This window comes from Pleurodeles waltl, chromosome 7 (genome assembly GCF_031143425.1).
Source record: "Pleurodeles waltl isolate 20211129_DDA chromosome 7, aPleWal1.hap1.20221129, whole genome shotgun sequence".
NCBI lineage: Eukaryota > Metazoa > Chordata > Amphibia > Caudata > Salamandridae > Pleurodeles > Pleurodeles waltl.
In genome coordinates, this window is record NC_090446.1 from 1,068,873,049 (window position 1) to 1,068,888,849 (window position 15,801).

General features: G+C 42.5%; 1 protein-coding gene across 1 annotated transcript in view; it reads right to left on the reverse strand.

The window, feature by feature from the left end:
• Nucleotides 1–2,060: 2,060 nt before the first annotated feature.
• LOC138245934 (meteorin-like protein) overlaps nt 2,061–15,801 on the reverse strand; it is a 31,859-nt gene continuing 18,118 nt past the window's right edge. Inside the window, exon 4 of the mRNA XM_069200012.1 lies at nt 2,061–5,244. Within this exon, the coding sequence (XP_069056113.1) occupies nt 4,928–5,244 (317 nt within the window). The 3' untranslated portion in view covers nt 2,061–4,927. The remainder of the gene's footprint in view (nt 5,245–15,801) is intronic.

Below are 15,801 nucleotides of genomic sequence, written 5' to 3' on the forward strand. Positions count from 1 at the left end.
CTCTTCTCCAGGCAGAGATTCCTCTTGGTTCCAGAAGTGTTTCTAAAGTCTGTGGTTTTGGGTGCCCTTCTTATACCCAATTTCTCCTTTGAAGTAGGCCTACTTCAAAGTAAAGTCTCTTTGGAATGTGAAATCCTGCCTTGCCCAGGCCAGACCCCAGACATTCACCAGGGGGTTGGAGACTGCATTGTGTGAGGGCAGGCACAGCCCTTTCAGGTGTGAATGACCACTCCTCCTCCCTCCTAGCACAGATGGCTCATCAGGATATGCAGGCTACACCCCAGATCCCTTTGTGTCACTGTCTAGTGTGAGGTGCAACCAGCCCAACCGTCAAACTGTACCAGACAGGGAATCCACAAACAGGCAGAGTCACAGAAATGGTATAAGCAAGAAAATGCTCACTTTCTAAAAGTGGCATTTTCAAACACACAATCTTAAAATCAACTTTACTAAAAATTCAGATTTAAAGGTAGCCCCATGTTAACCTATGAGAGGGACAGGCCTTGCAACAGTGAAAAACGAATTTCGCAATATTTCACTGTCAGGACATATAAAACACATTACTATATGTCCTACCTTAACCATACACTGCACCCTGCCTTTGGGGCTACCTAGGGCCTACCTTAGGGGTGTCTGACATGTAAGAAAAGGGAAGGTTTAGGCCTGGCAAGTGGGTACACTTGCCAAGTCGAATTTACAGTTAAAACTGCACCTACAGACACTGCAGTGGCAGGTCTGAGACATGATTACAGAGCTACTAAGAACACACAATCGGGCTCCCGTGTGTCGTTCTTTTAATCGTAATCTTTTTTCCACAATTCATTCCTGCCACCTCACTGCAAACTATGCTATAAGTTTTGTAATTGTAGATTTTTAGCGTATTTTGGCCCCCTTTTTGTAGTTTTTGTATTTCTTTGGTATTATTTTTTGTATTTCTCGACTACCTTCAATCCCCTCACTTTGTATCCCCCGGCTTATCAGGGCCATTTTCACGTTTACTTTACAAATGTCCTTGGCCAGATTCGGCTGGATCCTTCTTTGCCATGGATGATACATCCCCACCATAACGCTCGTTCACATGTTGATTGATACTTTTTTCAGGTACTATTTCCTTTTTAATATCATGTTTTTTCATGCACATTCTGCCTGATTTTCACAGCTTTCTCTGAGAGTTTTCATGGGATCTCACACCCAATGCATGTGCTAAAATGCATCGGCCAATTATTCGAATTTTTATTTATCTTTCTTGCTCCCCTTCACCCATCTTATGTTCACAAATTCCAGATATATATTATACATGGTGTCACCAATTTTACAACTACTTCTCAACGTACTTTGGATATTGTAACCTACATGACTTAAGTCTCACATGGGTCTCGGTTCTAGCATTCCTCTCTTTTTATTTTCCTTTTCTGATTTATTATTTTAGTATATAGTAAAACTAGTATTCATCTTTTGACTAGTGTACCAATAAGTATTTATTGTCTATCTAATTCACAGCCTTGACAAAGTCTAGGAGACGAAACACGTGTCGGCTGTTTGCTGCATATTGCGCTGCTTGCTGTACATTGGTCTACTTGCTGGATATTGGCAACATTGCGAATAAAGTTCCACTTCCACCCACATCGTGGTCTTCGATTCTGATTTAACTATCACTTGGATTAACCATACAGGACTGCTTCCGGTGTGCCCTGGCATTCAATTCACCTATTCGTCATTACTGACTGGCCCCTCGGTCAGTAATTTGGGATAGCTTTGGTGGTCAGGTGTCCCACCAGGTTGGCACCCACTATAATGCTGTCACTCTTGTGACTAAGGACTTCTCTCTATAACATTGTTTTAGCATGCTTATTAGATGTGCGAGCGCATTGGCATTCACCAACTTTGTTCTTTGTGTTGTACATAATTGGTAAACACATAGAGCACCATGGGCAGGTGTGTCAAAGTTGCAGTTGTATGTCCTTCCTAGTTATTGTTATATGAAGATAATAATTTGTTTTAGGGGATAAATGACTAATTTGAACGGATGATGCTACAGCTACCACAGGAAGGCGAGGAAATTGCAAACCAACACTTTTATTTCATACGATCATTGACATACAGTACTTTCTTTTCGTAAGTGCAATTATACTGTTTATGTTTAAAACAATATTCAAGTACGTCTTAGGTAATCCATAGTTCTCAGGTTCATATGTTGTAAAGATAAATACAATCTGACTTTCAAAGCACCACTGGTAAACTGTATCTAATCTGAAAACACAAGAAATGCAAGAAATATGTATGTACATGTGCACTCTGAAATATACAAACAAAGCAAAAATACAGCTAGTCTGCTATTTTATTTTACAAAATGTGCAAATTAATAACATTGAATTTCATGCAATAATCGGCAGCACAATTACTTTGTTCTTTCTTGAACCCACATTGGCTACTTTTAAGAGTGAGGCTTCCTTAGACCTGAAGCTTACATGGAAAGCCTTGCCTCACCTTAGAAGGTGGTGTCTCAGCATTTGTAGGAGATGCGCTGTCGACCACACTAAAAATGGACATCACTGTCATGGTGCTCACTGCCCAGACAGAAGACAGAATTGTCCTGATTAATATGTAGAATACAATTAGCAATGCCTTTCTTCATAATAATGAGAATTAAATATAAGCAGTGTTTCCACGTGTGACCGCGCCTGCATGTGAGGTATGCAGGTGTATGCGTATTTCGGCTCATGGTGGGCGGAGCTGGCAGAGGCGTAACGAAGAACCCCGCAGCCCCTGCAGTGCCAGGGCCCCTCCTTAGCACAGCACAGCATGCAGAGGCAGCAGGCTCCTGAACTGGGTCTAGGGGGAGAGGGGCTCCCAATACGTACTTTGCAGGGGGCACCCTCAAGTTTCGTTACCCCACTGGGAGCTGGTATATGTAGCTTAGCTGTACACACAATAGTTTCAATGGCTTTTTCTGTGTACCTAGCGGTGACGTATTTGGCTGCCATAGAATCACCCTTCTGAGTTGTTTGCGCACAAAGGAATTGTGAGGCCAACATGTGTTGTGCTGTTTACCATGTCTACGCACATCAGACTGTATGTACTTCCATGCCTGACTCTGCAGTGACTCCCCAGCCACCCGTGGCACACGTGTACAGATGTGGCTCTACGCGCCACTTCGTAATGTCTGCCCATTGAGGGCTTTCTGTTGTTTTTAGTCGGATGAAAACAAGTAAGTGTGTCGTTGTGTGAGCCAAAAATGCAGCAGTGGGTTGAGGAGAGACAGATTTAGTACTTATTTATATACACTGTACCCTCTTCTGCCTAATCACTGGAAATGTGAAGTCGAGTAAAGGAATTAAAACTAGCCGTGAATAAGAGACTTATGAACCTGTCTGAAAAGTGTGCTCTGTCTGTTATTCCCTAAATTATACATTACATTTACAAAAACATCTACATAATGCACTGAAAGATGCATCGCGCAAATACTAAGAACACTTAACTCTGTAAATAACACAAATAAAATCATAGTGCAATATTTATTTAACTATTTCTAGTCTAAACTCACAAAAAGCAGTTATTGCTTTAAATTACACCCCTCCTCCCCCTTCCCCTCCATAGTCCCTGTTTTACAGACTTCTGACACTGCCCTTCTGGTATGCCCATCCTTGAGGTAGTGTAAGTTTGGCAACTTGCTCTGTGACCTAGATACTTATTTATTTGTAACTCCAAGGTTTGGTTTGACATTGGCCGTCCATAGATGAAACGTACAGTCGAAGTTCATTGGGAATTTACCCTGATGCTCATGCAATAGGCCTTAATCCAAGCGAGTTGAGCCTGCTATTCTGCCAAAAAAAAGATGCAGTTTGTACTTGTAAACAGAAGTGTAGCTGCAGACTCCTGATAGTGTGAACCCTTTAAACATTCCTAGAAGGCCTGATTTTCAATTGTCTTACATTTCTAGGAAGCCAATGGACTCGTTCATGGCTGTAGTTCTGATAGAGGCAGGTCAACACTTATCAATTCTAGTTCCCAGAAAAAAAATCACAGTCTGCTGTTATTGCCATGTTGCAGTAGTTATTTGACTGAAAGACAGGCAGAAGTGAATCTGTTCAGATGTCAGTGGTGAACAGCGTCTTCTCCCTTCAAGGCTTGTACCTGGGGTAGTAAAATCCACCATTTGTCAAAAGTGCTTTGAAGAGTTGTCTTTGGAACTAAAGTCGGAGTTCTGTTTGCACTCCTCACCTCCCTCCATACTTATCTAGTATGCACTGTGAGTTGGGCTTTTCCATTATGGAGTTACAAATTAAGGGCTAGTCTTTGTTTACAGAAGACATTGTTGCCAGACGCTTTTGAGGTTCAGGCTTATGGTGCATAAAATCTTGCAGCTGGCAGGATGTCTCATAGTGGGCAATAGAGAACATTTATTTACATAATGTTTTTCGCATAATCAGAGTTAGTTACAGCACCTTTGGCACAACGCACTGACTATGAAAGAAATTGACAATGACGAAAAATCAATTTCCGCCAATATGGGCGTGTTATTAGATAAAAAAACCACAAGGAGATTTCAACCCTGGTGTAGACCTAAGTTATTTATGAGACAGGTAAAAACTGCTTAATGCACTACCGACCGCCCTTTGTTAATAATATTACTCATTTTTTTTCCCACCCAGTACCCCAGATGTGAAGGCTTTGACATATACCTTATCATCAATTGTTTAATATGTGTTCCCTAACATTTCTTTAGTTGAACCAGAGAAAATGTTTTTTTTCAAACTGCAGGAAAGCCTATTAAAAGTGTCCTTAATAGCCTCGGTGACCGAACAGTAAGTTGCGGAACAGTTTGTGAAATTAAAAACCACCTAAACACGGTAGGTCGGAGAATTTACACAAGAAATATAAATATATTCCTTTGTTGAGCCTCATTCGTATGTAGATTAGGTGTCTGTTAGTTGAATTGAAACTCGCAAGGGTTGATTCTCTGTTCTCTGGCTGCAAGGTAGATAGTCTGGAAGTCTTTAAAGCGGGGTGCACACCCGAGCCAGGCATCCCCGAAATGCTCATTGCCCGTAAATAAGAAATCTCCTTCGCCCTTCTTCACGCGACATTGTAGGAGCGTTTTGATGGGTCCGGTCCATTCCCCGGTGAATTGATCCTGCTGGAAGATTCTGTTCTTCTGTCTGTACACCTTCTGCACGCTGACTTCCACTTCGGACATTTGATGCTCCGGATCATGGCTGACATTCCTGATGGAGCCTTTCACCACTAGGAACAAAAGACACACATGTTAGGTTAAGTGTGCCCAATTTGTCACACGCTCTATGTGCAAGCAGCCTTTCTTCCAACTGCCAATAAATCACTTCCTCTCTTAATGAAAGACCTTACTCTAAGTTACTAGATAAATGGCTGCTATGAAACATTTTTCATAAAGCATTGAGCAACCTAGCTTCATGGTAGGTAATTGCAATGCATATTCACCTTTTGACATAATATTTTGCAAATCAAAGCTTATGTCCCAGTTAAAAACGAACGACAGAAGTACCACCTGCAATGCTAGGGGTATTTTAAATATAGTTACCCGTGCGGGTGCTATATGGTGCATTAAACCCAATCTCATATTTGGTACCTAAAGGACAACCGTGTATTATGGTTTTATAATGCCATTATTGTTTCTAGGTATATTACAGTAAGCCACTAGACTGAGAGTAGTTGTTTGTAAATGCAACCGGAAAGCAAGGGAGTTATTCGACTTCAATACAGAAATCATCCACCTTACTTGTTATACCCAAAAATAGTGTTTTGGGGGGGGGAGGGGAGGGATGGGGTTCTCGTTAAAACTTATAATTTGTAAGAATGAATCCAATCTGTGATGGTTATGAAATATCAGCAGCCAAACATGTAATACACATAATCACAGGCAAGCTGGACTTTAGGACTAAAAATCGGTGACAAAAATATTGCAGGTGGCTGACTGACTTTGTGGTGAACAAACTAAGAAAAATAATGTGTATATACACAAAGACACATACCTAACTACGCACGTATACAGTAAAAAAAAAATTGTATGTGTGTTATTAGTGGCTTTTGAGGTCTCTTGCCCCGGTAACCTTAGTGTGGCCTGTACCCCTTGAATGTCTACTGAGTCAAAGGATATGTCCTGTGCCTAGTCGGTGTCCTTTACCCAGGGCCTGTGAGCTACAGGATATTGCCTTCAATTACAACCTGTGCTCCGTAGCCTTGCACCCGGTACACACTGGTGTTGGATTGCAGGCCACCTGCTCTTGATGCCTGCTGGCTACAGTCTTCTTGCCAATAATTGCTTACGGACATTTCATTGTGTAAATGCTACGTTTGGATCACACATATAACTTGACCACTCCGCACTTAATTTTTCAAGACCAAATCTAGATATGCATTTTATTTTTGGGAGAAAAAAACTGTACATTCATGGAAAAGTTACAAGTAATATTTTTGTGTTGAAGTGTAGTGCCTTTAAGTGTTTGTATTTGATTTCATGGAGAAACTGTTTAAGGGAAATTTTCAAGATGGTGGTATAGACCATTTGACAGAGACCAATTCATATGTTTTGTTTTTGATGTAAGTGCCTTTTACAGATATACTTACATATGTAAATATCAGTAATCAGAACTATTGACTTTTCTAGCAGGTCTACAAACATTTTTCCTATCACTCCCATTCCCTTCCCACTTCCTATCACATGGTGACATTTCAGTTTGTTATGTAGCTATTTCTGAAGGTTATCTCAATACCCAGTTTCTTCTTACCACTGTATTTTCCCTCTTACATTTCTTCTCCCTCCTTCCATCCCTCCGCATCCTCTACCTTTTCTTCCTTTCTCTGCCCTTGTTTGTTTTGGACGAGAGATATCGGAATACCTCCCAACCCGCAATTCTTCATCCGTTTTCAATATTAGTTACTCTTCCTTTTTCCACTTTTTGTGAGGTCCTCTTCTGTTCCCTCATTCCTCCGTTAACCCTTTCCCTGCCCTGCCCCCCTCTACCTTTGTTAAGTAAGCTCATTTTCTGCTTTAATATTGTTTTGATTTTTCACTCATTAATCAAATACACAATATATGATTGTCGATTTTGTATTCATGCATACATAAATATGCAATGTATAGCATTATTTAACACAGTTGTAATATACATGGCAGGATACTCAGCAATAACTTTTCAAAATCATGATACCTTGCCATTTGATTTCTTTTTATTATTTGTTTTGTCATAAAGCCTTTGCACAGAAAGCGATAGATGACAAAACATCATGCATTGATGGAAAAAAATGAGGAAAGAGTAGTCTTAACAGATATTTGGTAAGTTCACAATATCAATTCGACATTGCCAGTCATCGTGCTACTCAAGTATTTTTTTTTATAAACAGCTTTATTGTTTTAACAGAGTAAATGCAGGACATTTGACACAACATAGACAACGAATTCTGCTGCCATAGTCTCCTGACCATCATCAGGGAGATATCATGATAATTGGACATCTTTGCAGACCTTTATCTTGGAGCAAGGGACATCACACCTGCCTATCCCAACATTCCCAGCCACCTACCCCATGCCTTACCATGTTTCCACAGACAGCCCCTCGCTTCATACACCAGCTTTTCTTGCCCCGCACACCAGTCCACTCCCTTCCTCCATTTTTGGAACGACGGACCCACAGAGGAACTCCAAGTTGCTGCAATATCTCTTTTTGCAACTAACAGCGCAGTACCGGCGAGCACGCACTTCACTCGTGCACCTCCCAGCTCTTCCATCACACCCAGCAAAATCAGCTTTGCGGACATCTGCACCTCCGTCTCAAGCACTCGGCTCAATTCCCCAACAACCCTACCCCAATACACTTGAAGCACTGGGCAGGTCCAGACCATATGAAAAAAGTCCACCGGCTCCCCAGCGCATCGTGGACACTGAGCCGTGGGGCGCATACCCGCCAGGTGCAACCTAAAAGGCATCAAATTAGGCTCCATGTAGGTAGTAGAATTGCACGTTGTCTTTTTGAGCCAAGAAAGGGTTTGTCATGAAGGGCTTCAGAGGATTCCCTTGTCTTTGGTCCGGTCACATTAATGATTACTAAGTTCCTTGTGTTGTTCACCAGGGGCAACGCATCTCTGTCTCCAATTTAGGGCACCAGTGACTTACCACATTAAAGATGGTCTGTAGGTCTTGGCCTAACCTACTGTTCTGATGTGGGACTGAGTCCAGGTACTCACCTCCCAGGTGATGTAAGCACATGTGGGCTCAGCTTCTTTCTTGAACAGCCATCTCACCTTGTTCTGGTTTCTCTGAGTAGGTGGCTATGATGGTTGGTTGTGGAATTATGATTAAAGTCAAGGATCTACTTGGGGATTCCAGCAATTTTCTGGTTGCCCTTCCTGTAAGCTCTATATCCCTAAGGTTGGACGTATTGGAAACTTTTGAGGGGAAGCAGATGATTCTGGCTTAGTTGGCTTCTATGTAATATCCTGGTCTTTGACATGTGTTTCACAGAAATCTCCAAGTTCATATTTTCAGTTTCTGCCTTTTAATACCTTGACCTCTTCAAGATAACAACCTCACACGTTTGCATGACAATAATTCAGAATGAGACATTTGAGATTCTAGATTCAGTTGGTTGACTGAGGGCATATGATTTTGTCATTTTAAAATGGATATCTCTTCCAATATTTTATCAGCCATTTTCCCCTTGTATTCATCTTCTGGGGGCTCTGACTCACATGCAGTAATGTGTGGTTAAATTGGGTAAGACAGTGGATAATGTTACTCTCATACTGTTTGAGGTTCCTTGGTATGTAGAGGGCTGCCTCAGCTTTAGACTTTCCATCCCCTCTTTGCCATTCTCACACCTTCTTCCCCTGCTACATCTTTCTAGAAAAAACCCTGGATCCAGCTGCACAATCACTTTGCTGATAAAAAACAATGGAGACGATTACTTATGAGATGGCATAAGTGATTGAATAGCCTGGGGCCAATTTCCTCCTGAGTGGGTTCTGAAGTGGACTTTTTGCTCTCCACTTCTTTGAACCATCCAACCTGAAAGTCTAGGATAGGTTTTCAAAAGGCTGGTAGAATGTTTTTCACCTTTCTTAGCAATTTTTTTGTGCCCCAACCAGACAAACACCGTGGGAATGTGCCAGTGAGATTGTGTGAGGGAGTCTGACAGGACTCTTTAATATGGCCTTAGTCACAAAAACATGAGGCAGGTTGATGGTAGACTTTGAGACAATTGTCCCTTTAGTATTAAAATTATCTGCTTGGCTGTTACCCTCTGAGCAACCTCTCACCTTCAGTTGAATAGCTCTGTTCTATCCATCATGGAGAGGGGGAACTTTGCAGACATTCCTTTGTGGAGGTAAGTTTTAAAACTTGAAGTGGTGTAATGTAGTAGATGCCATACTCCCTCACGAATTCCTACAGCTGTCGCACAGTACAAGAGAGATTAAAATAGCAGACTTGCTACGGGGGAGCTAGATCAAGTACTGATGGGTGTAATTGACATTATTTCTGGTGGTTACCTATGATGAAGACCTATATTAAAGGTGCACTTAGCAACTTGCCAGACACCTTGCTGAAGAGCATTTGGGTCCAAAAAGTCTCTGATCAGCCAGCTGCCCTCGAGGTCAGCTGGTCATGGATGCTGCCAAGAACATTTAGATGATTCAAGCTCTTGCCTCAAGACCAGGGGGTTTCTTTTCACTCTGCCATAGTTCACAATAAAAAAAAACTCTAAATTGGATGCAATTGTTGCCTTCTAAGATTGATCATACATTAACACATAATTAAATGAAATTGACAAAATTGACAAATTGAAAGAAATAGTGGACAGGACGTTGTGGCTACAGCTAAAAAATTAAAATCTGGTGGCTTTCATCTGTTCTGAGAGTATTTAAGGAAGCAGTCAATCAATTAGTACAAAAGACTCTGGCAATTTTACACACGAAAATGAAAAGAGTCTAGTGTCAGAGTGATATCAGGATCAGTAAACCAATATCTGCGAGTTGGAAAACCAAATGTACAACAATGTCTCAGACACCGTTAGCGATTCCCAAATGGGTCGCAAGGGACCTGCCTCATTATTATTCATGAGGCAGGTCGCAATTTGCGACCCAGATGGTTGCATGATGGGGTGAGCAGACCACCAGGTCTGTGACTGCTTTTTAGATAGAGCAGTTTTTTTTTTTTTTAAATGCAGCCCGTTTTCCTAAAAAGGAAAACAGGATGCATTTCAAAAATAAAAATAAAAAGTTTACTTTTCATTTTTTCAGAGTAAGCAGTGGGACCACTTCCTGCTCTGAAAAGATGTTGGCACCCCCATTTACAAAGGCCAGTTTTGCAAATGGCTTACCATCAATTTGAAATTGGTGGTAATCTGTGAATGTTTTGCAACCGCATTTTGGTCGCAAAACATTAGTACATACCTTTCAGATGTGGTATTAGGAAGGGATGTACTGAACACGTCCTTACTAATACAAAACTGAAAAACCCAAATTGAGATTCCGTAACAAGTTACTGAATCGCAAATTGGGCTTTGTACAACCCAAAAATCATATTTCTATTTGCAAACAGGCCGATTCTGCAAATAGACCCATTTGTGACTAGAAAAATGCTTTGTACATGTGGCCAATAGTTTTCAAAATTCTCATGATGTAGTCCACTTCTGTGAAGTTCAGAGAAGTAACACTGTAGCAAGTGTTAATAGGCAATTTTGGTTAGACCAGCTTCCCACACTACTTTTTGTGTATCCTTCTCTAGCACTTGGATACGCTTAAAAGCAACATTTCATCCTGTTCCCATTGTTCTGTTTATTGAGGTTTGTGGCAGTGTTTTCAAAGTACAATACCACACAGTTCAGACCTAGGCATATGATAAGCGTCAGCAATAAATAGCTGTTTGTCTTAAAGTTCCCCCTTTTCAGGATCCTAACTGTGCAAGTTCACAAGGTGGGTCACTTTGATCTCATCCGTAAGAGTGTGGCCGAGGAGGACTAAGCTCCAGGGCAAAGCATACTTTGTTGGAGGACCAAAGCGAACATCCACCCAATGTATATGTCCGTTTAACTTGTTTATATCAAAGATATAGGCGTATAAGAAACACAATAGCTGAAGATAGCAACAAGGAAGTTGGAGGTCGAGTTTCAACAAAGCATATTTATATATGAGTTTGGATTTAAAGATGGGTAAGCTTGGAAGGGAAGTGGATGAAAGGTTCCTCTCTCAGTGCCACCTAAAAATGATAATACACAAACTGGCCCAAATAAGTTTTCAAAATGTAATGGTTAAATGAAATAATGAAATAATATTATAAAGCATATTTGTGCCATTAAGGGCATCCTGTCCATAGCCCCTTAAAATCCCAAGACCTGAAAGGAATCTTGGCACTGACGTACCTATAATTCCAAACCCTAAGGCCCTCAGGCAAAAAAACACCAAACTGGAAGGAGTCAAGTCTTACGCTTTCCTGAAAGACATCAAGTCAGTTATGAATCAACTTTCCACTCTTAGTGAGAGCACCATGCTGTTCCGCAGTTGTGCAGCTCTAATGAAAAAGCTAACATTAATGAATTTGGGAATACTCACGTTTGAGGAGGGCAGTGCTCTTGGCGGCACATACCGTTTACATTTTCTCTTTTTTTAATAACAACACTGTATTCGTTTTAGTGTAAACAGAAAAAAGCAAATATACACATGGCTGGCCCTCACAAGGCCTCCCCAGAACATTATTACTGATTGCCACAACCCACCGACCTTACCTTCCTGCATGCAGCCCACATGTCAACCACTTCCTCCATATTTTCTAATGCTGTCTAGAGCACCCGCAAGCTAGGTAAATGGGTTCCTCCATCTTTGCTGAGCGGCCCAAGCCCATCCTCCATTCTCTCAGGGTTGGGGCATCCACTGACTTCTAATATTTGAGTATGTCCCTATTAGCTAGTAATGTTCCTTAGCCCACCATGGCTTGGTCCCCCATTATGCCGCCCAAGTCATCCAGTTGACAAAACAGCGCTGCTCTGGGCGAGACCCCATAACCTCAGACAAAGCTGCAAATGTGGATGGCCAGTATGTATGAATAGTAAGGCACCTCTGCACCATGTGATAGAAATCACCCAAGTCGCTATGGCATCTAGGGCTAAGACTTGGAGTCTGTAGACTTTCTTTAAACATTGTGGTGTATAATAGGTGCAGTGTAGATATTTCAACTGGACAAGATGCAGCTGGGCTGAGATTGCTAGGGTTCATGGTGCCACAGAAGCCTCTCTCCAATCCGCCTCCTCCAATGGACCCAGCCACCCCTGCCACGGCTCTGTCAGGGACACCCGAGCACAAGAGGAGACATTAACCAGGGCTCTGTAGATTTGAGAGATACTTCTCTTGGACAGTAAGCTCATGAGTAACCTGACCTCCAAGGGATTGTAATCAAGGGGTCCGACCAACACCTCTTGGTGGTAGGAGGGCATGTGCCGGAGATAGTGTAAGATTTGTGATTTATGTAGGGAAAACTGTCTTGAGGTCCTGGAAGGTTCTTATATGGTCACCCTCCCAGGTATCGTACAACCGTGATATGGCAATATTGTCCCAACCCTGAAATCCCTCAAGGCATGCCACCTGTTCCAGCTGTGAAACGTCCTGAATAACGACTTCCTAACAACAATTGCGTTTACAATGCAAGCATAACCATGCTTGCGGAACAACGCATGCCTTTTTCTGCCTTAACCACGCATGTGCTGAACTACGCATATGCGTGGTTCAGGCAGAGAAAAGGGCAGAGTAGATAGTGAGAGGACGCGGTCAGGTAAGTGAGTTTGGGGCAGGGCTGGGGGTAGTTTTTAGGGGTGGGGGAGTAGGGCTATTTATTTTAAGGGGTATGGGGGATGTTGATTTTTTGTTATGGTGGATCAGGAGAAGGCGCAGTCAGGTAAGTGGGGCTCGGGCAGGGTTGGGGTAGTTTTTAGGGGTAGGGTGGATTAAGGGTCTGAGTGGGAGGTTGGGCTATTGTTTTTAAAAGCGAGGGCAGGGGGTTGGGGTAATTTTATTTTACAGTGGGTGAGGGGGTCAGGGTAGTTTTGTTTTTAGGGGCGAGCTGGAGGGGTCGGGTAGTTTTGTTTTTAGGGGCAGGGGCGGGATAGTATGTTTTTTAGGGGCAGGGTGGGGAGGTCAGTTGTTTTTAAGGCAGGTGGGGGGGTCGGGAAGGCTTTACGGCTCATGGTGGCTGGCGTATTGGGGTAGTTTAGTTTTTAGGGGTGGTGGTCGAGGTAGTTTTGATTTTAGGGGCAGGGTGGGGGGTCAGGTTAGTTTTGTTTTTGGGGGCAGGGTGGGGGGTGGTTGTTTTTAGGTTGGGGGTCAGGGAAGGTTTTAGGGCTCAGGGTGGGCGGGGGTGTTGGGGTTACTTTTGTTTTTAGGGGTGGGGTAGTTTTAGTATTAGGGGTGGGGTACTTCTGGGGCTTAGGGCGAGTGGGAGGGTGGCATGCTAGAACCACGGATGTCGTTCCCACACATGCCTTTACTAGGCATGCTTTTTCAAAGAAATATCTGTGTAAAGGCATGCGTGGTAAAGGTATTTGTGGTAACAACGCGGTCGTTGTTCCAACCGCCTTGTTCAAGCATGCATGGTTCTCGCATGTGTTGTTCCATCATACAATCGTTCCAGCTGTCTGCCAGCCCATAAAGAAGTCTCCAACGTTCCTCGCGTGACCCATCCCGTCTATCATAGAGCTGCCCGCCAAGCCTAAAAGACCACTCTAGTGATCTCAGAGAGCGACTTAGGGACCGGCGCTCTGTATAGCATACCCATGAGGTTATTAATTAACAGCAAGGATACCTGTATGCTACACAAAGAGTCTGCCTAGCCCCCACATACCCAGTCGTTCACCACTATTGTGTGCACTGCCCAGTAATAAGGTGAATGTTGGCCATGGTCAGGCCCCAGTCGAAGGTCAACTGAACACATTTACCAAAGGAGATCCTGGGGACATTTCTGGGCCACAGAATCTTCTGAGCCTGGGAGGTTATGGTAGTAAACCATTGGTTGGTAATGGGAAAGGGAAAATTCTGGAGAACATAAGGGAGTTGCGCTGACAATCATTTTTATACAGAGGCACTCGTCCCAGCTCCTTGAGTGGTAGTTTAGTCTGTCTGTCGTAAACTGCCCAAATTGTACAGGTGAGAGGGTGAAGGCTGAGAACATTTACATTTTCTTTGCAGGAAACAAGGGCTCAGTTTGTGAACCACTCTAAAAGTGATACGCAAAGACTTAAAGATAATTCTCTCTATTACAGGAATCCACTGTAGCTGCAGAAGGGCCAGTGATGAAGAAGAGAGTATAGCCAGCTTTAAGGCCAATTTGACTGCCTCCGTCTGAATATGTAACAGTTGCTTCAGTAGCTAAACAGGAGAGCCGAATAACAGGGCTTTACAATAATCCAGCCTGCTTGGAATGGTGCTCTCAACCAAGATAACCGTTACCATTTCAAGAAGGTAAGGCAGTTATTTTGTGAAGCGTTCGCATCAAAACAAAACAGGTGCATATCCTTTAAAGGCTGAAATCGGCATATTTTGCACATATCTTTATTAAACTAGCAGCTAGGCCAAGGGCAGTTACTAATGGTACACACATGTGAACATGAAGAGGTTGGAAAGTGGTCTAAAGGAGACATTATGTAGGTTGAATATGGATTAAACAGGAAAGGGCAGTGGGTCAGCATTGAGCAGTTGGGAAGATAAGGAGTATTGCCCATGGTAAGACACCTTATGGCAAGAAGGCCAGGTTTTGAAGGCCATATGTAGTACAAGAAGGTGTTCATGTGTTTGCCAAATGTAAATTAATTAAAGCTTTCAGCAGAACGGTAGCAATATGGACCCAGATTTAGGAGGGCCTAGCGCCTCTTTGAGCCGCATTAGTGCCATTTTTTATGACGCTAATGTGACTGAATGCGGCCAAATATGCCACGCCATATTTACAAATCTAAGAGATGCCTATTTGCCATTTTAGCAGCTATTTTTAACACCTATATAGAGCAGGCATTAAAAGGGTGCATACCATTGTTTTCAGTGGGTTCCTATGTACTCTGCAGAATTAGCACCATAATGTTGGTGCTAATCCTGCACAGTATATCAATAGCATTGAAACTTTTGACACTATTGCCCCCTACCCTGTGCCAGGGTGTGCCATATATTATTACATGGTGGCAGTAGGGGGTGCTAAGGGGCGCAAGAAAAGTGACGCTACATTGGATGCAGCGCCACTTTTCATAAATTTGGGCCTTGGTTTGGTAGATAAAAGACTAACTTTACATTTGTTAAGTGTTAGGGGTAGCACTGTATCAAGATGGCGGCAGGTGACCTACCTGATACTGACATAATGATATTATGTTACTGCTCAGATAAAAAAAAAACTGCAGGGAATTGGGGTAGCAGCTCATAAAAAAGCACAGAAAATTCAAACATTGACTAATTGCAGAAATAATAAGGAGTGTTAAGTTTTCTGTAGTTCAAGACTAAAAGTAGGTGACTGGTCTAGGTAGCACTAAATTTACAAGTTGACCTCATTTATTGGAGTATGAAGAAGATTGCAGGCAGGGAGGGCTTAAAATTGGCAGTGAAAAACTGTTAAACCGCAGAGATAAGAAATTAACACTGGAAATGTGATGCACGAGATACTATACATAAAGGACAAGAGAGTATTCAGGTATCCAGAGCGGACATGTCAGATTGTAGGCGAGGTCCTAACGTGGATGTGGATGTGGCACAATGAACAAAGCAAAGGGCAATGTGGGCTCGACAGAAAACTAAGGATTGATC